This window comes from Macaca mulatta, chromosome 8 (assembly GCF_049350105.2).
Source record: "Macaca mulatta isolate MMU2019108-1 chromosome 8, T2T-MMU8v2.0, whole genome shotgun sequence".
NCBI lineage: Eukaryota > Metazoa > Chordata > Mammalia > Primates > Cercopithecidae > Macaca > Macaca mulatta.
Genome location: NC_133413.1, coordinates 111,996,973 through 112,019,414, shown reverse-complemented (window position 1 = coordinate 112,019,414; position 22,442 = coordinate 111,996,973). Strand labels below are relative to the sequence as shown.

Sequence of the window (22,442 nt, the reverse complement as noted above, 5' to 3'; positions counted from 1 at the left end):
AGGAGTGTGGGCAGCCCCACAGAGTGGTGCCCACCAACGAAACCCCAGCAGATACCGGGATAGTGCATACAGGTATTCACGTTCGAGCCAACAGATCCTAAGGAGCCTGTGGGTTCCAGGGCAAGAGACTGTGAGAAAACTGGAGTTTGAGCCACATGGTTTCAGCCTCCATGCGGAGGTTGGTGCAGGTGAACTAAGGAAGCAGAAAGCTTTTGTGGAAATTGAAGGGCGAGCAAGTGTGCCTGGGAGAGAGGATGGGCAGAAGCAAGTGAACAGAACCAACTCCCTGCCCCAAGGGACTGGCCAAGAATAACCACCCTGGGGAGCCTGCCGTGGTCACACAGAAGCCTTGGAAGTCCTTCAGTCCTCCTCACATTTAACACTGGGGTGAAGCACAGCAAAGTAACTTTACCAGGAAATCCCTGCTCTGTTGAAGCCCAGGACCTGAAGGCGGGGTAGGCAGCTAGAATTTTCCCACATCACACAGAAACCTCTCTCCAACCAGGTAAAAATCCCCAATACTGGCCACGCAGAAAGCACCAGGCACTGTTGTTTTATGTTATGAATATTTATTTTTTTCTTCTTAAAAATGTACAAAAAATAAAATAACTGTATTTATAGTTTATAGATTCCCCCTCTCCCATTTACAAAACTATTAAGTTACATTTACCTTTTTTTTAAAACATGAGAGCAAATTGTACATATATCAATCTCCCTTGCTTGTCTTTAAGAAAGGGCCGTTCATAGCATTTGGCACAAACCCTCTATTTCTGTTGCGTTTTCATGATTTTAAATAAGAAGGAAAATAAACATTTGATTCACTTCACGCTTCCTAAGTTTCTGGGCAGGGACATGCCTCACTCTTTTAGAAACCAGTTCCAAGATGACATCTGACTGCATTTTTCTGTTGGTCTCAACTTCTAAACACTCATAAAGTCTAAACAATTTGGAGATGTATGAGGAAAAACTCTTGTTCTGTTCAGTTCAGACTTTGTTTAAAAAAAGAAAGAAAGAAAAGAAAAATGCTCATTTCACATGTCCATGATCTTCCACGGATTTTTTTAAGCTTATTTATTTGAGTTTGATTAATTTAAGGGACAAAAAAGAAGAGGCAGCAAGTTTTCCTATCTCTTTGGAGTGTTTTGCTCGGGAAATTTTGCTCATCAAAGTTCAGCTAACATACACAGCGTACACATCAAAGGCAAGCTGGGGTGCTCCGAAGACGCAGAGGGGAACAGATCGAAAGGGATGTGGCACTCGGCACCACCCTCTGATGGCACTGGCCTCAAATCCCTTGTTGTGGCAATTGTCACCACCACGATTGCTCAAGGACTTAGGAAACATGTGGAGCATCTCCAATTCATCTTCTGCCTTAGGGCAGGACTGGCAAACAGTTTCATAAAGAGGCTGGAGGGAGAGGGGTAGGTTGCCTGTGTCAGGCTGCCAAATCTTTGTCTTTTTCCTACTCTGGAGTCCTAGGCCCCAGCCCGAGTATTTGCCGTTGTTATGTCTGCCAATCGTGTTCGAAAATATTCCTAACCCTAGGAGCATGGGAAGTGCATAGTACGACATGTATTTCCAACACTGAATTTGTCCATCTCAGAACAGAGCCCCATTAGTACCCTGGAGGGTCCCCAAGCTGCTGGTCCAGGGCGTGGCAGTCAGAGTGGAGGAGGAGGGGACAAACTGGAGCACAGCTGGATCCACGATGCAAACCTTTGGCACCACAGGAAGGGTTAACATGCCCAGAGGACACACAGAAAGGTGACCCCTCACTGCCGCTCTGAGATCTTCTTGGGCACAGCACCTGCTCTCTGTCCCATTCAATTCCTCCGCAACCTCAAGGAGAAACAGCTGAGCTAGAAGCAGCCCCTCCACCCTGCTCTGCATCTCAGGGGCAGATGAGGCGGGAGCGCAGGAAGCCCTGAGAGAAGGGGCCTCCAGGTAAGAGTCAAAGTGCTTTACAAACAAATCTGGGCCGTTGTAGAGAACCTGTCCTAGACCCAGGGCCTTGGGTGCAGGATGTGTCTACCTACCAAAAAGCTAGTGCTTCAGGCCACAAGGGCGAACGCAAACCCCTAAACCTGTCCCCTCAAAGAGAACAGTGGCCCATGATGGTTCATCATTTTGTGACTGTTTAGGGGAGTGTTTTTCTCTTCCAGCTCCCAGGGCATGTAGCAGGAGACCACAGCTTCTCTCTCCCAGTTTGCCTCCTGAGGCTGTTTTCACGGGAGCCAGGTCTCTTGGCACATTCTTTCTCACTCACTTCCTTAAAACCCAGCATGCAGGAGCGAGGCAAACAATCGCCCCTTTCCGTCTGGTGGCCCAGGAGGAAGCCCCAGCCGGCCGACTCAGGGGCTTCGGCAGCAGGCCTTTTAAAGGGCCACTTGAGATGAAGGGCTTGTAAACTGGGAGGCACGGCACAGTGTCCAGGATTCTCATGATAGCCAAGGAGCTCTGCAGCAGGCCCAGTCACAGGGCCCTGATGGCAAACCCCTGCAGAGGCTCTCCAGAAAGCTCAGGCTGTGCCCGCAGCCAAAGCTGGAGAAGGAGCTGGGGTCTCAGACAGGATGGCCTTTCCCACGAGACAGCTCAAAGGGAGAGTCAAGGAAAACACATCATTGTGAGATAAACGTGGTGGCCTCGAAGGAGAGTCGTGCCTGTGGAGAGGGAGGGGGGCTTCCTCTGGGGACAGGGAACGAGCCCCCAGGTACGCCCACTGCAGAGTCCATCTCGGCATCAGCTGCAGTCACCTTAACATCCCAAAGGCCCTCTCCCTAGCCCGGCATGTCTCCTGAACAGGCACAGAGGCAAAAACCCCTGTTAAAATGGTCTCCAGGTCTGTGTCTCCTCTAGGCCAGTGGCAGTAAACATGCCCACATACCACAGGTAAAATATATTATTACAATATTATAAACACTATGTACAATGCAGACAGGCAGACTTTATGTGTTACTTACTAATTACACGGTGGCCGATGGTCTTCCTGCACAAGGCCTGGTGGCCACTTGCTGGGAACCCTGGAGGTATTTAGCAAGACGACCTTCCCCAGAGCAACCTGAAGGTGTTTGACCAGAAAGTGGGCATCCACCTCTCGCCCCGCCTATGACTACTGCACCCAGAAGTAGCTCATTTTGTCCAGCCACTCAGGAGATGTGGAGGGGTGAGAAAGAAGGGATGGGAATTTTTTAGGCTGTTCGGGATGAGTGTTTCTCTCAAAGGGGGAATGCTGGACGGTCTCATCTGGAGCTAGCAGTGACCTGCAGAGTCCTGGAAGGCCTGGACCCGGACTCCAGGAAAAGATGGACAATAAATAGGAATCCGACAGGCCTAAGGCACTTTCCTGAGGGGCTCAGGATTCAGCTCCGTGGTAGGTGCCAGTGGACGGGCCAAGCACACCGACAGTGGGGCCTGTCCCTTGCCCCACTCCCCAGCATAGTCTTGTAACAGCAGTTGTGAGATGAGGGAGACGGGTCTCCGGGTTCTGGGGCCGGGGCTTCTGTCTCTCCCAAGGAGGAACACACTGAGAGCTCCAGCCAAAGCGGATGCCAAACCCAGGGCTAGATTTCCATGAGCGTGACCTTGAAGCCCTCCACCATGCTCTCCATGTTGAGGATGAAGGTGTCCTCGTTCGAGTAGTGCTCGATGATGTTGTCATCCATGTTCACCAAGATGCTGCCATGGAGAGGGGAGGGGTATGAAAAACAAAGAGTGGTAAACAATGTGCCCAGGGCAAGGGGAGCTCCAGGCTGGGGGTTCTCGTAGCCATTCTTTTGCGGTGGAGGCTGGGAGGAGTGGAGGAGAAAGGACACAAGGCAGGGGAAGACCCTCATTCTGTTTTCTTTCCCCAAAAACTAGTTTGAGGAAAGCAAAGCCTCAATTTCTCAGAACTAACTTTCAACCCAACCCGCTTGCTTTATAGATGAGTAAACTGAGGCCCAGGGAAGTTAGGAAGCCCAGAATGACAGAGTTAGTGATTACCAGGGCCAGGACCTAAATTATTAGGCCCCCTCTTTTTCATTAAATCATATTGCCTCTATGAAAATGCGTTTTTAAAAAGGCATTGCCTCTACTTTTAGGAGGACGAGGAAAATAAGCAAGAATTGCAGCTACCCTTTTTTGAGCATGTTGACCTTGTATTTAGTTCTCACAGCCACTGTGAAGGTAGGTGTCATCATCGCCATTTTGCAAATGAGAAAACTGAGCTCACCAAGGTTAAATTGTTTCCCCAAGTTCATTCAGTTAGTGCATGGCTGAGCTTGATTTTGAAATTAGCTTTACCTCGTTCTGACACTTGTACTTTACCACCTATGACCTACTCCTTGGCTAAGTATCCCTGGTAGAGTTTTAAGAAAGCCAACAGCTTCCAGAGACTTCCATAATTTCCTTAAGCCAATTTCATGATTTGAAGTCAGACAGATGCTAGTTTGAGAATGAACCACTGACTCTATCATTTTACAGTTATGTGTCAGCAGGCAAGCTGTTAGCCTTTCAGAGCCTCAGTTTATTCTTCTGTAAAAATAAGAGCAGTCACCCAGCTTTAAAGGATTGTTTATAGGATAAAAACATTTAGCACAACACCTGACACAGAGCTTGATGAAAGCAAAATGTTATCATCAGCATGTACCTCTGCACTGAGGATTTCTGCTCGGCAATAAGACTGTGAGACACCACTCAAATCTCACTGTCAGAGGAGTACGCCCAGCCTACTACACTGACCTTGGCAAGAAGTATAATGTGCATTTTAGTGAATCTTCCAACAAGAGCTCAGGTGGAAAGGGTTTCCTGTGGGATCCTCCAATCAACCAACAGGACTCATCACTCAGAGAGCCTCAGCTTCCCAGATAATCCAATTTCCTTTATGAAAGTGATCCAGAGAACAGTTGAAAGACTCATCTTCTGCTTTTGGTAGGAAAATACCCCAGAAGCTGAGTCGACAGATACCCTCTCCTGGCACGTACGCTAGCTCCTGTGGCCCCTACTCTTAGACCCTTACACATAGGAAGCCCACACAGAAAGTCAGACAGCAGAACCTGGGAGCTAAGCACTTGAGCTTTGAGGACACAGACTTGGGTTCAAATCTGTGCTCTACCTACTGAACATGAGACCTTGGGTGAGATGCTCAAGCCCCTCTGGCTTGCTTTCCTCATCAATAAATCAGAGATAAGAGATTCCACCTCATAGACTGGTGAGAACTAAATAGAGAAATACATGTAAAGTACTTAGGAAGGGACCACGAACCTACTGAACACCCAGTAAATATGACCTATTGTTCTTAACAATGAGAACACACAGGTCCAATGATCATTTGAGAACATTTTCTTGATAATTACCTTAGAAGAATCCCCTATGTTCCAAACCATTTTTTGTTCCTAGTATGCCACCCAGAAACCAACCCCAAGGGCCATACGTGATTCCCTACAAACTCCACTCCCTGCACAAAGGTGACTTCGGCGTTCTCCCCAGTGTCCTCAGCACCTCCAGACCTCTGTGGTCTTCCTGCCCATCTTGTCATTGCAATAGGGCATCTCAGCTGACATAGTGCCAATGCACTGCCTCCCTCCTTCCCTCTCTCCCTAAAGATCTTCCAAACCCAATCTGCTCTGCAATTCTCTGGAAGAAGGACACAATTTTTATGAAAAGTGGGCAACAGACCTAACAAAAGACAGGCATCATTTTATTTTTAAGGCATCATGTGGACTTATCTGATTTGAAAGTCAATTTAAGTTCAGTTTCTTTCTTACCCTTTTTTGCTTTTCTTGTAAAGCTTTGCTATCTTCTCCACAGGCAGCCCATATTTCTCAGATATCTGTAATACCAATAACAAGAAGGCAGATGAGCACAGAAGGACGCCCAACTGGAAGCAAGGGGGAAAGTTCCAATTTCACTCCCTTGGCCATTTTCCCGGGAATAGAGTGCTCTTCACTCATGAGTCAAACTCTCAAAACACTCATTTATGAGCCTCTCCCTTTGGATAGACTTTAAATCATTCAACAAAATATTCAGCCTCATGGGAATTCAATCTATGATAAAAGTGGCATTCCAAGTCAGTCAGAAAAAGATGGACTGTAACTATGATGTTGGATGAAATAGCCAACTAGAAAAAAATTTAACAAGTTACATTGGATTCCTTCTCTACTCCTTACACCAAAATACATTTGATACAGATCAAAGATTTACATGTGAAAGATGAAACCATAAAAGTAGAGGAAGAAACCATGAGTTAATTTTTTGGATAGCTGTCATCTTAAAGTAAGGAAGATCTTTCTAAACAAGACATGAAACCTGAAGAAAAAGGTCAAAAGGTTAATAAAAACAACACAACTTTAAAAATGCAGTACAGAAAAAAAAAAAAACTAAAATGCTGAAGACAAAAAACACACTGGGAAACATTTTTGCAACACAAATGACAGACATGGAACTAACTTCCTTAAGTTAAAAAGAACTGCAAATCAAAAAAAAGATCAGCAATTCAATGAACAAAGGAAGAAAAAACCTGAAGAAGCAATTCACAGAAGAAAAGTAATTGGACAGTGAGCATATAAAAAAATGTACCACACAGTCATAATTTAAAATTTTCAAATTAAAGCAAAGTAGGATACTACTTTTATTTATTTTTATTTATTTATTTATTTTGTTGAGATGGAATCTTGCTCTGGTGCCCAGGCTGGAGTGCAGTGGTGTGATCTCGGCTCACTGCAACCTCTGCCTCCCAGGTTCAAGTGATTCTTCCACCTCAGCCTCTGGAGTAGCTGGGCCTACAGGTGCACACCACCACACCCAGCTCATTTTCGTATTTTTAGTAGAGACAGGGTTTCACCATGTTAACTAGACTGGTCTTGAACTCCTGACCTTGTGATCCACACACCTCGGCCTCCCAAAGTCCTGGGATTACAGGGTGAGCCCCCGCACCCGGCCTATTTTTCAAACTAACAACTAAAACTTGATAATACAGCATCAGCCAGACTATGAGAAACAGCAGTTCTCTCAGATGTTACTCTCAGATGCAAGAATAACATGCTCAACCTCTTGGAAAGAAATTTGGCAGAAGCTATTAAAATTTAAAATGCATATATCCTTTGACCCACATATTCCATATCTAGTAATCAGGTCTACAGAAATACATTCAGATGTACACAAAGATTTTCAAAGCATCATTGTTTAGAATAGAGAAAACTGCACATAACAAACATCCATTAAACACATTTTAATCATTCACACTTAAAACTCATGCAGTCATCAAAAGAAATGTGGGAAGCCTATATGAATTCACATTAACAAAAATATCCTTAACATATTGAGGAGAAAATACCAAGTTGCAAAACTGTGTTTATAGTGTGATCCTACTTGTATTTATATATACATATGTAAGTACACAGAATATTTGAAGGATCCACCAACATATTAACAGGGACTACCCACTGAAGAATGGACAGAAACAAGGAGACCCTTTTACTTTTTATTTTGAAATATTCTGTTCTATTTATTTTTACAATCATTGCGTTTCACTTTTATAAATATAAAGTAGTAATAGTTTACAGATGGATTTGGGAAAGCCCTGCCCTAAATGTCTTTCGTACCCTCTTTGCTCCCAAATCAAATCTGTCTGCCCCTTCTGAGCCCAGCAGCTGGTGGGGCTCACAGGCAGCTGAGAAAGGTGAAGTTTGAAACTTGGATTATTGGAAAGTCTAGCAGAGGCTGGAAAGAGAGGCTGAAGAGGTCTAGAGCAGAGCTGGAGGAGCTTTGGATCCTAAGAAGAGTTCACTCTACAGAGAATCACAGATTCTCACCCTTCCAACTATCTCACCCCACAGGAAGAACTCCCCATCCCCTAATAAGGCCCAAAGGCACGGAACAGGTGAGCAGAGAGCTGGGAGAGCAAAAAGAGACTATGACCGAGCAGCGGGCCTGACAGACATCACTAATCCACCACTGATGAGATTCTCTCACAGCCACACCTGAGCCAAACGAGCCAAGGATGAAAAACAACACATCCAGTGGGGGCCTTTGGACTGCAAAGAAAATTGGCAGAACTTCTGTTGGAGGCATCCATTTGAACAGAACATAAAAGAGCGCTTAAGAAAAACAGAACACTTGTGGAGCACACACACGCGAAATTCTGATATACAAATATGATTATTGATCTAAACATTTTTTTAAGTTGAGCAAATGAATAAAAGGATAGGTGGTCAATTTAGCAAACTTAATAGTGTCAGGAAAAATGAAGTCAAAAACAATTTCAAAGTGCAAAGCAAAAGGATAGAGCATAGATGGAAATCATGACGGAAAAGAAGAAAGATGAAAACATCCTGGAACTTCCCAGACAGAAAGAGCAAGTTACCCCAAAAAAGGATAAGCCTGGCTTCAGTCTTCTCATCTCAACACTAGAAACCAAATGACAGTGGACAGGAACTCTTACAGACTCCAGGGAAAAAGTATTTCACTCCATAAATTCCATACACCAACAAGCTATCTCTCACTTATCAGGGTGAAAGAGCAGTGTATTGAAAAAATACAGTTGGCCCTCAGTATCTCCAGGTTCTGCATTCTTGGATTCAATCAGCCATGGATTGAAGATATTAGAAAAAATATGAAAAATAAAAGTACAATGGCAAAAAGTAATATGAATCAAAACAATACAGTGTAACAATTATTTGCATGGCCTTTACAATGTATTACATATTATAAGTAATCTAGAGATTATTTAAAGTAATGGGAGGCTGTGTGTGTGTTACAGGCAAATATCTATGCCATTTTACTTGAGGGACTTGAGCATCTGTGGATTTGGGTTTGGAGGAGGTATCCTGGAACCAATCCTCCCGAGAACCTCAAGGGACCACTAGACTCACAAAAGAGCTCCAGCCAAATAGCAAATGCATCCAAATGGAGACATCAAACTAGGGAAAGGGGGAAGGAAAAAAGCCACCAGTGTCATGCTGTAAACTTGAGTATACATAGCAGGGGTGTCCAATCTTTTGGCTTCCCTGCGCCACACTGAAAGAAGAATTGTCTTGGGCCACACATAAAATACACTAACACTAATGATAGTTGATGGGCTTAAAAAAAAAAAAAAAAAAAGCAAAAAAAAATTCATAATGTTTTAAGAAAGTTTACAAATGTCTGTTGGGCCATATTCAAAGCTACCTTAGGCCACATGCAGCTTGTAGGCCATGGGTTGGACAAGCTAGGGTTACATGGACTGCAAACGTGAAGTGTAAGTGCTAAATAAGGATTCTTGAAGTTAAAAAAGGACATAATTGGCCGGGCGCGGTGGCTCACGCCTGTAATCCCAGCACTTTGGGAGGCCGAGGCGGGCGGATCACAAGGTCAGGAGATCGAGACCACGGTGAAACCCCGTCTCTACTAAAAATACAAAAAAAAAAATTAGCCGGGCGCGGTTGTGGGCGCCTGTAGTCCCAGCTACTCGGGAGGCTGAGGCAGGAGAATGGCGTGAACCCGGGAGGCGGAGCTTGCAGTGAGCCGAGATCGCGCCACTGCACTCCAGCCTGGGCTGGGCGACAGAGCGAGACTCCGTCTCAAAAAAAAAAAAAAAAAAAAAAAGGACATAATACAAAGGAAAATCTAAGCGTTTTCTAGAAATAAAGCACTAAGCTATTTTTGCAAAATCTAGAAGTTGAAAGTTGATGGGGAGAGAGCAGGCATTTCAACTGGCTCATTTTAGCAAAAAGAGGGAAGGCAAGGGAGAAAATATAGCCCTAAGGTCTCATCTCACAGAGGGAGGAGCGGAGCTGGAGGGCGCTGGTGGAGAAAATAGTTGAAAGTTTATTTTCAAATACTAGCAAAGAATTACTTTAAGAATTTGGAAAATTTAGGAAAAGTAAATAATAACTTTCAAATTTAAAAGTTGAAATATAACAACTTAGAATCTGACTGCAAAACTAAAGAGAAAGTAAGAAGAAGCCACAACGTGAAATAAATAATAAACAAAAAGATGGAAGAAAAATCAAATGTATCAGTTATTATACCAAATGAGAATAAACTTCATTCTTCCAGTAAAATCTAGAGTGTCTGAGTGAGTGTAAAAGAAAATAAATAAATAAATAAAGAGAAAGAGAAAGAAAGAAGCTCAGTTGTATGGTGTTTAAAAGAAAAGCACTGAAGACAGTGTGGTGAGTGAAGGATGACTGATGGGTGACCACACCAATCAAATGCAAACAGAAGCAAAAGAGGAGTGACAAGGTATAATTTAAGGTTGACGAGGTTAAGAATGGATATGATATAATGATATGATATACGGATATGAATGGATATGATATATGATATAATGATAAAAAGCACAATTGATGGAGAAGCTACAGCAATCATAAAACTTTATGCATCCGATAACATGGCACTTAAGCAAAAATTATTATAGGTAATTATTACAGATGTAATCATTTTTGCTTAAGTGCTTTGCTTTTGCAAAATGAAAGTACAATTATTATGGGAGATTCACTTGAAAACCTTGAAACAATGCAATTATAGTGAGAGATTTCAATAGACCTTTTTAAGAATTGAACAAATCTAGTAGACGGATAGGTAAAAACAGTTGGATAATCATTATACTTTATACAATATACACACACCTATAACACACATTTATATATAGATATACACACACAAATATTATAAATATTACATATCCTAAAGAGATTCTCCCATGGATTGGGTAACAAAGATAAGCTACGTTGAATCACAATTCAATAAAATTAGAAATAAAAATGTTGTAAGTTTCCAGAAATGTTTAACCTCTTCTAAATACTTCTATGTAACCCTGGCTGTATAGCAGCTTACCATCTCTTTAGAATATCAAATTCCTTTAGCGACTGCTTGAGAAGAATTATATCTGTCTAAACGAACACTAGAAAGGTTCCTCGAATATTTGCTGTTAATGCTGTTTCCAAATCTGGTGAGACACTCAATAATGTACGGTTGACATAGCTTTCATCACACCTCCCCCAAAATACCGTTTGGAAGAATTTATGCTTTCTTTCTCTCTTCCTCCCATGCCTGGCATCTGCACTGTTTGTCAGTGTCTCCTGGTGGCCATGCTTGCACATGCAAATTAAAAGGGAATTGTCAAGGGGAGCTGGTGCTGCACCCAGAGAGCTCTGAGCAAAGCTTTGCTGAAGGGATGAAGGAAGAGGGACCTAGATGTAGCCAATTCTCAGGAGTCAGCTCACTACCTTCCCCATTCCCTGGGATTCTAGAATGATCCAGTTAACAGAGCTGGTGACTAGAAAAAATCCTTGAAGGGCAACCTACTTCCACATCATTTCTAGAGCTGTCATTTCCTCAGCATGGTTGATCTTAACCTGGAGGTCTACAGATGCCCAAAGAGTATATATATGAACTTGAATGGGGGAAAACATTCATCCTTATTTTCACTAACTTCAAACTGGAATGTAGCATTTTCTTTTTTTTTTTTTTTTGAGACGAGTCTTGCTCTGTCACCCAGGTTGGAGTGCAGTGGCACGATCTTGGCTCACTGCAAGCTCCTCCTCCTGGGTTCACGTCATTCCCCTGCCTCAGCCTCCCGAGTAGCTGGGACTACAGGCATCCGCCACCACACCCGGCTAATTTTTTGTATTTTTAGTAGAGACAGGGTTTCACTATGTTAGCCAGGATGGTCTTGATCTCCTGACCTCGTGATCCACCTGTCTCAACCTCCCAAAGTGCTGGGATTATAGGCATGAGCCACTGTGCCTGGCCGGAATGTAGCCTTTTCTTCAAGCTGGAACATAAAGTAACATTGGCAGTACCTGTGTCTTTTTTAACAAGGGAAATCACAGATATTTCATGTCATATTAGAATCCTGCAGATGTTCCAAAATACTGATTACATTCATTCATCACTTTGAAATTATAGTAGTTATTAGTCTCACCCATGGATCATATTTAATGCATGAATAAGGAGCACATGTATTTCTATATCATAAGCATGCTTTTTAAAATTATTTTGATGACTAAATATCAATATAACTAGTTTCCTTTATCATCCTATGTATTTTATTTTATACATCTAAAACATTATTCTGAAAAGGGTCCGTATATTTCACCAGACTGCCAAAGGTATCCATGGCACAAAAAAGTAAGCACCCCAATAAACATTTTTCTGTATATAAGAGCTTGTTGCGTACTTGGAAGTCCTATAGACTATGTTATCTGTACCTAACTACCATTCTGACTTCCTTGCCCTTCAAGAGTTGGCTTCTTTGAACTTTGGTTAGTGTTACTTGGAACTTCTTTTTAAAATAAAATGGAAAAATAAAATAGGAACTTTTTCCCACTCAACATCAACCAGCTTATATCTGTTAGTTCCCCCTGTTCTGAAAGAAAACTGAATCTGATGCTTGGGTTTTGTCTTTTTGGGGGTTTGATTCCCAGCTCCCCGAAGCATGAAAGGGAACACCTCAGCTCACAAATCAACTGATGCAAGTCAGAACTGGGTAAGGGGCATAAAATCTAGGGTAGCAGTGGCACCAGCCATAGCTAGCATTTATTGAGTCCCTGGGTCCCCAGCACACAGGCTTGTGGAGCTTTGCATGTATTCACTTGCTTAGTCCTCACATCATGAGAATGGAATTAGTGCTTTTGTAAGCTCTGTTTCTCAGATTAGAGAACTGAGGCTTCCTGTCAGTCAGTAACTCACCCAGGATCCCTCAGCTAGTAAGTGGCAGAGACAGAATTTGAAAGGGAACAACCTGGCAGATGGCTTTAGATTCTGAACTGCTGGAGAAGATGGGCATATGTTGAGATGGTTTGGGGACAAGACTCACAGACCCCATCCTGTACAAAGAAGCAACTGGCAAAGGTGAAACCTCTGCCTCCAGGAGGGCAAAGTCCTGCTCTCAGTGCAACTCTCCGCATCAAAGGCAGCTTACAAATGTGCCACCCTGGGACAGTGTTCCCTGCCTCCATGCACATCAGGGAGATGCGCTTTGCCAAATTCAGAACCCTGGAAAGTGAGACCAGGCAGGATATCATCATGCAGAGGAAGCTGGCCATCTGTCAGGGGTGGCAGAAAATTCCTTCTGCCCAGGGGCTGGATGACATCACCCACACAACAATCCTTCTATGAATGAAAACGTGTGGCACATGATCGTTCTGTTGGAACAGGGTGATTCGGAGTGCTTGGGTTTTTTTCTTTGTGTTTTTCAAGTTGTCTCAACTGAGCATGCATTTTTATTAAAAGTACACTTTATAAAAAGTGCATTATCAATATTTGTAAAAACCCCAAAGACTTCCTTGACACCCAGGAAGATTCTAGATCTTGGAGATGTCTCATCAATGTGTTATTGGTTGCCTGATGATCTAGAATTTTTAGACTTTTATTTTGTGGAAAGTTCTTTGCCCAGAAACCTCATGTATGTGATAGGCAGAAGTGATGGACCAATATAGGATTCAGTCAGCCTTCTCTAGAGGCATACAACAGAACTGCCTGTTCTGGAAGTCAGTTACTTTTAATTGTTTTTATGTGGAGTGATACGCTGTTCATTCATTGGGGGCGCTTAAGATATACATCAAAAAAGCAGTGGACTCTTGCTTGTAAATGCTTCCTAGGTGTCTGTGTTTGACCTGTCAGGAGAACCAGGTAGGATTCATGAATCACCTCCATCCATGAATGACACAGTTGGACAAAAAGTGGGTGCTACTAAGGCCATGAGCAACCTTTTTCTTTGTAGACATCAGCTAGCTTCACCAGAGAGAACATCCCTATCCCTTTCTCTAGCCTCTTTGCCTTAGGGGAAACACAGTCTGTCTCTCCACCTCATAGTACTCACAGTCATTGTCTGTATGTGTATATATATATATGTGTGTGTGTGTGTGTGTGTGTGTGTTAGACACATAAAATACACTAACAGACACACACGCAGACACATGGACACACACACACGGTATATACTCATTTATAATTTCTGTGTGTTACTCTAAGTACCATGTATACACACTCATTTATCCTCACACCAATCCTATATCCCATTTTATTATCCTCATAATATTATCTCATTATTATTCTCATTTCAGAAGTGATGACACTGGAGTGTAGAAAGGTTAACTTGACCAGCTCAGCTCTCTGACTGCATGGGATCAACAACACACAGACTACTTCTTGCCTAATGGCCTAGTATTGCCTAATCTCTTTTCCTTTAGATGTGGTGAGCTGTGATTGGGAATGTTTATCCTTCTTGTGATAACTTTCCAGTTGTAAATGTCTCCCTAATTGGGCTTAAAATTGCTTGAGGACTTAAGTTGGCTCTATCAATTTGTGGAGCTATCAGCACTTTGGAAACCACCCCTTCTGGACCTCAGTTTCTACATCTGTAAGGTAGTGATGATGCTATTTACCTGCCATGTTCATGGGGATATTGTAAGAATCCAATGAAGCAGGGGATGTGAATATCATGCCACCCACAGCATTCAGTCTAGGGGTACACATACAGCAGATACCCAATTCAGTCAACTTATGCTGAAGGCTCTGGGAATACACCACAGAAAAGAAACACAGCCCCTGATCTCATGAACTTGACATTCAACTGGGGAAGAGAGAAACGATAAACATGGAACAAATATAACTATGTCAAGTGGTGATAAGTGTTATGAATGACAGAGAGTGATGAAGATGCTATTTACATAGGTGGGCTGGAAAGGCCCATCTGATAAAGCAACATGTGAGCAGCGGCCTGGAGGAAGTGAGCCTTGTCCCTATGGAGGAAGGGCATTTCTGGCAGAAGGAACAGCAAGTGCAAAGGCCCTGAGGTATGAGTGGCCCTGCTGGCCTTGGGGATTAGCCAGAAGGTAGTGGCCAGAGATGCTTTATTTGTAAGATTACTAGGTAAAAATCACTAGAAATGCAGAAAAAAAAGAATTGGAAACTCATCTCACTACCACCATCACCACCACCAAATTCTTTGTCTTTAAAAAGCAGTTTAAAACCTAATTATAACAATAAAGAAGCCAAATTGAATCATCAAAATTATGTGGATGGCTTGATTGATGTAATACTAAACATGCAAATGAAAAGAAAAATAGTCTATATTCTCCAAATGATACCAAGTATGGGAATATTTAGTAACATCTGGCTGATAGATAACTTTTTTTCTTGTTCTATCTGGGTGTATAGATCTGTATAGATAAGGATTTTCTGGCAGGTGAAATGAGGGTCTGGGGGTTTAGGACTACTGAATAAGAAGAATAATACAGAAAAGTGACTCAACTTGGCATAGATTAAACCATAATTACATTCCTCTTTGTTGTGGTCAAGAGTTCTTTCCAAAACAGTAAGAGGTCAAGGGTAGTACAAACAAAACAAAACATGGTAGGCGTTTTTCACATGTTGCAAGGAAGGAAACCAAATATTCAAAAATGGACATACTCAAGACTACACAGTCATGATTTGAATCGAGTCAGTCAAGTTCCCCAGTCTACCATCTCCTCTCATGCTGCTGCACTTGCACTTAATGGCAGTGTCCTGACCTCACTCTTACATGGAGACTTCTTTTTCTTTTTCTTTTTTTAGATGGAGTTTCGCTCTTGTTGCCCAGGTTGGAGTACAGCGGCGCGATCTCGGCTTACCGCAACCTCTGCCTCCCAGGTTCAAGTGATTCTCCTGCCTCAGCCTCCCTAGTCGCTGGCATTACAGGCATGCAAAACCACACCTGGATAATTTTGTATTTTTAGTAGAAATGGGGTTTCTCCATATTGTCCAGGCTGGTCTCAAACTCCTGACCTCAGGTGATCCGCCTGCCTCAGCCTCCCAAAGTGTTGGGATTACAGGTGTGAGCCACCACGCCCGGCCTGGAGACTTGTTTAATGAAGGCAAACTCAAAAATATTATCTCAAGGAAGAACATAATGTCTGCTGAGTGTAAGAACAGCCTGATTTCTTAAATAACAGAACTCCATCCTATCAAGTGGCTTAAATTACAGACTCCAGGAAACCCGTGTAGGCTGTAGGAACACTATCACCATCGCCAAACTGTTCAACAAATCTGCCTGATGTGACACCTTCTGACTCAACCCTAAGTTCCTTGGAAGGAAGGTGGCAACACTATTCTATCAAGATGACAAATCCACATTTCACCACCAATTGCCAAAAAAAAAATTTTTTTGGCTCTTTATTCTCCAGTTCAGACTTTCTTCTACACTTAAATAATGCCTGGCTGAGGATAGGGAGTTGGGTGTTCAACAGGAGCAATAAGAGCAGGTTCTCCAATGGAAGGCAATTCAAATATCCCTAATGTGGAAATAGCTGCATCATCAACATCATTGCCATCATCTACTCAGTTAATATCTACTGAATATGTGTGTTAAACTCATTGAATGCTGTTGATGACTTCATTTTATAGATAAGGAAGTTGAGGCACAATCAGCCTTTCAATAATTAGTTCAGGAAGAGAGCAAAACAATGTGAATATTGATATGAAGCAGGTGTTTCTATTTCCAAAACAATTGCAAGACTCACACAAGGCATACTTTTACATTTGGAGTTGTGAATTCTGCTAGCCCTGGAAGACTATGAGTTCCTTTCTCAACAGAAAGCACTTGGTCTTCCCAAGCCCTTGATGAAGGTGATAGCCTAGACCCAGGCCAATTCCTAAAATCCGCTGGGATGGGGTTATGAAATAATAGTCTGTAGGGCCATGTCTTGGTTTAAAACTACCTTTGCAGCATGTGCAACCAAAAGAGTGTCATAAGGTGACTTATTACCATCCTAAGTGAATACTGCATGTAGGACCTTAGGGCAGAATCAGACTCTAATACCAGTTCCCAGCCAAGGTACACACCAGCTAGTGGCTCTCACATTAATGTGCTTCAATTCAACCAGGAAGCTTGTTACCAGTGCTAATTCCTGGGCCTACCCCTATAGAATCTGATTCTGAAGATCATGGGTGGGGTTCTGGGATGGCATCTTTGTTTTTGTTTTTGTTTTTTTTGAGACAGAGTCACTCTGTCACCCAGTCTGGAGTGTGGTGGCACAATCTCAGCTCACTGCAAACTCTGCCTCCCATGTTCAAGTGATTCTCTTGCCTCAGCCTCTTAAGTAGCTGGGACTACAGCACATGCCAACACACTCAGCTAATTTTTTTGGTAGAGACGGGGTTTCACCACGTTGGCCAAGCTGGTCTTGAGTTCCTCACAGTAATGAGTAGAGAACTATGTTTGTGTTTATGGGAAGCCATTTTCAACCAGTGACAGAGTTCAAAGTGATGGCCTCAGGTCAAGCATAAAATCTCTTGATTAATCACGTTTTCTTAAAAGTTAAGGTTTTTTCCTTTTCTACTCACTGAGCATTATTTCTGTCTATATAACTTTCCGCTGTTAAAAACTTTAAGCCCCCTCACAATGATATTATTTTGAAATTAAAAGTCAAAATAAAACATGGAGGCCAGGGTCATGTTGCCTTCTTGTCTTGAGACTTTGTTTAACGTGGGGCTTTGGACTGTGGGGCGTAAAGATCTTTCTTGGGAGCAGCTTTGTGCCTCTGGGCTCAGGAGAGAGGACCTCCCCACATGACTTCGGAGTTTCAGATGCAGATACCTGCACCATTTCCACAGCCCCGTGCCTCCTCTGAAATTTCAAATTTGTGGTATATTACATAATGGAATCATGAGTAAAAATAACATTCTGCCTTTTGGACTGTAGGAAAGGAGTACTTGAGAAATCCAAAATCTGAGGATTTCTACCCAAACAATGATTCAGTAACAAAGGCTAATTTAACTGTGGACTTGGTATATACCAGGGGCCAGGCAGAGTTTCAGATCTCTGTTGTCTCATTTAATCCTCACAACAATCCCACGAGGGAGGTAGTACTATCATTTCCATTTTAACAATGAAGAAGAGGTTAAGAAACTTGTCCAGCTAGCAAGAGGCACAGTCAGAAATTGAACACAGGTTTTCTGAGGCCAAGCCCATATGCTGACCCCTAAGCTATACTGTCTGTATAGTACACGTGTTTGTTTTATTTTACACACACACGCTACCAATATACATTTGTATATATCAATATAGATATACAATGTCATATTGCATATATTTATATTATACACATGCATATTACCAATATACGAGTGTGCACTGGTAAGTGTCACTATGGTAAAGTGTCATGCACTAGTAAGGTCCTGGTCTAAAGAGAACCCACACCCTGAAAGGAAACCCTGTCTTACCCCACCCAGGTCCCAAATAAACTTAGGGTAAAACTACAGTGAGCGGGAGCCACTGTTCTTGAAAATTCTACCACCTCATTTCACAGCATGCTTACGCCCTCGCTTACACAGAGCCTGCTGTCCTTCATGGCTGCCCCCAAGTTGGCGGGGCTGCTTTGTCATTCCAGACTGCATCACCCGAGGATCCTGGAGGAACTTCTCTTGCACAGCTTTCCCATTTGCATAACTTAGGAAGCAAGGAGATAGCTTGTGTTGGTGCTTCAGTGAAACCTTTTCTTTTTAGACATAAAGGGGAGATGAAATAAGAATTGCCCTAAGAAATCTGACCAGAGCCAGCCTAGGGAACCTGACTTTTCTGTGGCTTACAGGGTCAAAGGATACATCCCCACCCCTCACCCTGTACCTTCAGCTAACCAAAGTGAGGCAGGTGTAATGAGCTCCCACTAAAAGGGATCAACAGCCAGATGCTGCTGTGGCGGGCAGGGTAGGCAGAGGTTGCTGAACTACTGTTTAGATGGGAGTGAAGGTGACATTGAGTTCCACTGTGATCCAGTCCAACTCCATCTACAGAACACTTATTATACAACTGGTCAGATGCCATGGAAAGCAAAGAAAAGACACCAAGGAAAAAGGAAGAAATGGTCTAAATCAGAGGTTCTCGCACCTAGCTCATCTCAGAATATCCTCAGGAGCTCGTTAAAAGTAAAGGTTCCTGATCCCCACTTCCTCCCTTCCCTGATCTACCTGCAATTCAGAAGTATCAGAATCTCTAGAGTTGAAGTCAGAGAATATGCATTTAAGCGACCGCTTTTGTGGTTTTCAAATACCACGGTCCCAGTTAAGTCAGTTTTGGTAATATGGTCTTAAAGGCTACACTGGAGTATGAAATTATCCAAAGTTGTCCAGAGAGGTCTGAATATTTTGTGAGCTTCCAGCTTAGTCTATCCTCTAGCGATCTTAGACTCATTTTAAAAATCTTGGTTTATTTGAAGAGATACAGATCATATCTTTGTGGCATTGATTTCTGTTTTTGTTTTTCCTTAATGTGAAGTAGATCCAGTAACAACAAACTCCATCCTATGAAAAAATCCTGTGTAACAAAAAAGATGACCTAACCCTCCATCAGTGTGTTTCTTAGACGGAGGTCCTTAGTGTTCTGCTTGGAATTGCTTCGGGACTTGTTAACAACAGATCACGGAGGGCAGCGCGATGACATCGATAACATTCCTACACAGTTTTAAAAACTTTCTGGTGAACAATGAATACTAGATAGACAGATAAATAGATATCACAATTCACCATTTTAACCATTTTAAAGCGTATTATTCAGTGCTGTTTAGTAGATTCACAATATTGTACAACCATCACCTCTATCTAATTCCACAACATTTTCATCCCTCCCAAAGAAAACCCATTAAGCAGATGCTCCACCTCCTACCCCCATCCTCTGGCAACCACTAACCTGCCTTTTGTCTCTACGGATTTGCTTATTCTGAACATGTTCTATAAATTGAATCATACCACATGTGGCTTTTTGAATCTGGCTGAGCAATTCCATGCCTTGGAACATACCCAAAAGAATTGGAAACAAGTATTCAAACCAAACTTGTCCATGAATGCTCATAGTAGCAGTATTCACAATAGCCAAAAGGTAGAAAAATTCCAATGTTCATCAACTGATAAATGGAAATACAAAATGTGGTATATTTACACAACGGAATATTATTTAATCATAAAAAGTGTGAAGTCCTGATTTATACTATAACACAAAGGAAGCTCAAAAAAGAGTATCCCAAATGAAAGAAATGCTGTGATTCCACTTCTAGGAACTATCCCATATAGTTTAACATTTGGCTTCATAAGCCAAGATTCTCCAATGTAGCAGTTTTCCGAACCAACCAATAATGTTGAACTGTGTTCCTGGCTCTATCACAACAAAAAAACAAATCTTCTACAATATAGTTGTATGGGGCAATGGTGGGGTGTGGGGGTGGGGGTGGGAGTGGAGGCAGTTAGAGAGTGTATTCAAAGTAGAGTTCTATTGAGGTTATATTCAGGTGAATAACATATAAACAAAATGTAAAATAACTTCTTGTGAGCCCAAGTTGGGTAATACTAGATAAGACCATGGGTAGGAAGGAAAAGTCTTACTGCAAATCACTATAATTCTGCATCATTTTTTTTTCTTTTCTTTTCTTTTCTTTTCTTTTTTTTTTTTTTGAGACAGAGTCTCGCTCTGTTGCCCAGACTGCAGTACAGTGGCGCGATCTCGGCTCACTGCAAGCTCCGCCTCCCGGGTTCACGCCATTCTCCTGCCTCAGCCTCCTGAGTAGCTGGACTACAGGCACCCGCCACCTCGCCCGGCTAATTTTTTTGTTTTTTTAATAGAGACGGGGTTTCACCGTGGTCTCGATCTCCTGACCTCATTATCCGCCCGCCTCCGCCTTCCAAAGTGCTGGGATTACAGGCGTGAGCCACCGCGCCCGGCTCATTTTTTTTTCTTAACCAAGAGATCGTATTTTTATTTTGGACTACACCATCACGGCCAGCGAGACACTTGTTAATTATTTTTGTTTTGTATATATTTGGGAGTTAATCATATCTAATTTGGTTTCATACCAAGAGACAAGTGAGAACTCAGTTTCACCTTCCTCCACAGCATCTAACTGTGATTAGCCTTAAACTGACAGGGAATTGGCAGTTTTTCCGTTTCCTTCTCCTCAAGATGCTAATAAGCCTTGACAGTAGTGAGATCAATGCCTCCACAAATCTCAGGTTTTTCTTGTTCTGTATAAAGCTCATTCTGAAGCCATCTCAGTGGCTGCACGTTAGTACATGGATTCCAGAGGAGAGGGAACACAGCAGGTTTCCTGGAGGCTGAAAGGAGCGTATGGCTTACCGCTTCCATCAGGCCCTTCACTGTGGGAGACTTCAACATCAACGCATCGAACACATCGTCAGTCTCCTTCCTCACGTACAAGAGCACTGGAAGAGAAGGGCAAGAGAGCCACGTGACCGAGGGGCTGCACAATTTCACAGCTACTCCAGGGAACTGTTACCTATCACACAGGTGTTGGAGTCTGGCACCTCCTGCGAAGCCTCAGACCCCTGGTCCAGATAACATTCAACAAGGGTGACTGAGACATCTCCATAAACAACCTGTGGCTGGGGACTGTTAAGGAGTGATTCAATGAGATAAACCGACAACCTGGCCATAAGATGCTTTGACACAAATGTTCCCATTGGAATTTCTCCAGAGGGGTACATGACGTGTCTTTCTGCAACCTCTTTCCTCTGTGTTATTTGTTCCTTTGACAAATATTACTGAATGCCCACCTGGGCCCATAGATTGTGTGTGCTAGGAGTTGGGGTTGTAGCAGTGTTAGTTAAATCATAGCTCCTGTCCTTAAGGAGATTGCAGACCATTGAGAGAAGCAGGTGTTCCTCAAATACGCAGACAACTAGACACAGGGTTATGGAGGAAAACGACAGGAAACAGTCCTTATAGGGGCCTGGCACATGACCTGGAAGGGTTGGGGGAAGCTCCTTTAAGGTTCCCTTGAAGGAGAGATCCAGCCTGTGAATTGCGTGTGCATCAATGCAGGCAAGTGACTAGGTGGGGGCAGTGGGGAGAAAGGGAGAAGAGGGAGAGAGCAAACTCCAGGCAGATAACCAGCATGTGCACAGGCCTGGGAGGGAGACGGGACACTGTCCGAGCAAGGGGAGGAAGAGGAATAGGATGTGGAGTCCCACGGGGCTGGGTTTGACCCCAGAGCGCAACCCCTGCTGTGGGCCCTGGTCATTTAAACTCTCCAAGCCTTGGTCTTCTCTGTGAAACAGGGATAATAATATCTGCCTCGCAGGGCTACTGTGAGGGTTAAATGAAATAAAAGCCATGTGGCACGCTTAGCCCAGGGCCTGCAGTGGGGGAAGCAGTCGTCATGGTTCTACTGCCCTCAGTGAAGTGGAGTACAGCTTTTCTATTTATTTCTCTGAAAATAATATTCTGAATTTGAGAATGTAGAGAGTATGAGATAGTAGGGAGGTCTCGGCTATCTTTAAAGATGTGCATACTGAGGCAGAGAGAGGCTGAGACACTCCCCCAGGGTCCCACAGATGTGACAACTGCTGGCTAATGTTCCTTCTTCCAGCCTTGCCCTTTCTGCCTGTCCCCATCCTTACAGCAGTTGTGTTGCAGCTCAGCTCCCAGAATAAACTTGGAAGTGTCATTCAGAGGCCACCCTCATCCCCACTGAGTGGTCTCCCTCCTCCCAGGG

The 22,442-nt window shown here is 43.1% G+C and overlaps 1 protein-coding gene across 3 annotated transcripts in view; it reads right to left on the bottom strand.

Moving 5' to 3' along the window:
• Positions 1-552: 552 nt before the first annotated feature.
• GRHL2 (grainyhead like transcription factor 2) overlaps positions 553-22,442 on the bottom strand; it is a 184,879-nt gene continuing 162,989 nt past the window's right edge. For all 3 annotated transcript variants that reach the window (XM_015145804.3, XM_028852802.2, XM_077943940.1), the window contains exons 14-16: positions 21,065-21,150; positions 5,745-5,809; positions 553-3,675 (exon numbers count right to left, since the gene is read on the bottom strand). In XM_015145804.3, coding sequence (XP_015001290.1) covers positions 3,561-3,675; positions 5,745-5,809; positions 21,065-21,150 — 266 coding nt within the window. In that variant the 3' untranslated portion in view covers positions 553-3,560. The remainder of the gene's footprint in view (positions 3,676-5,744; positions 5,810-21,064; positions 21,151-22,442) is intronic.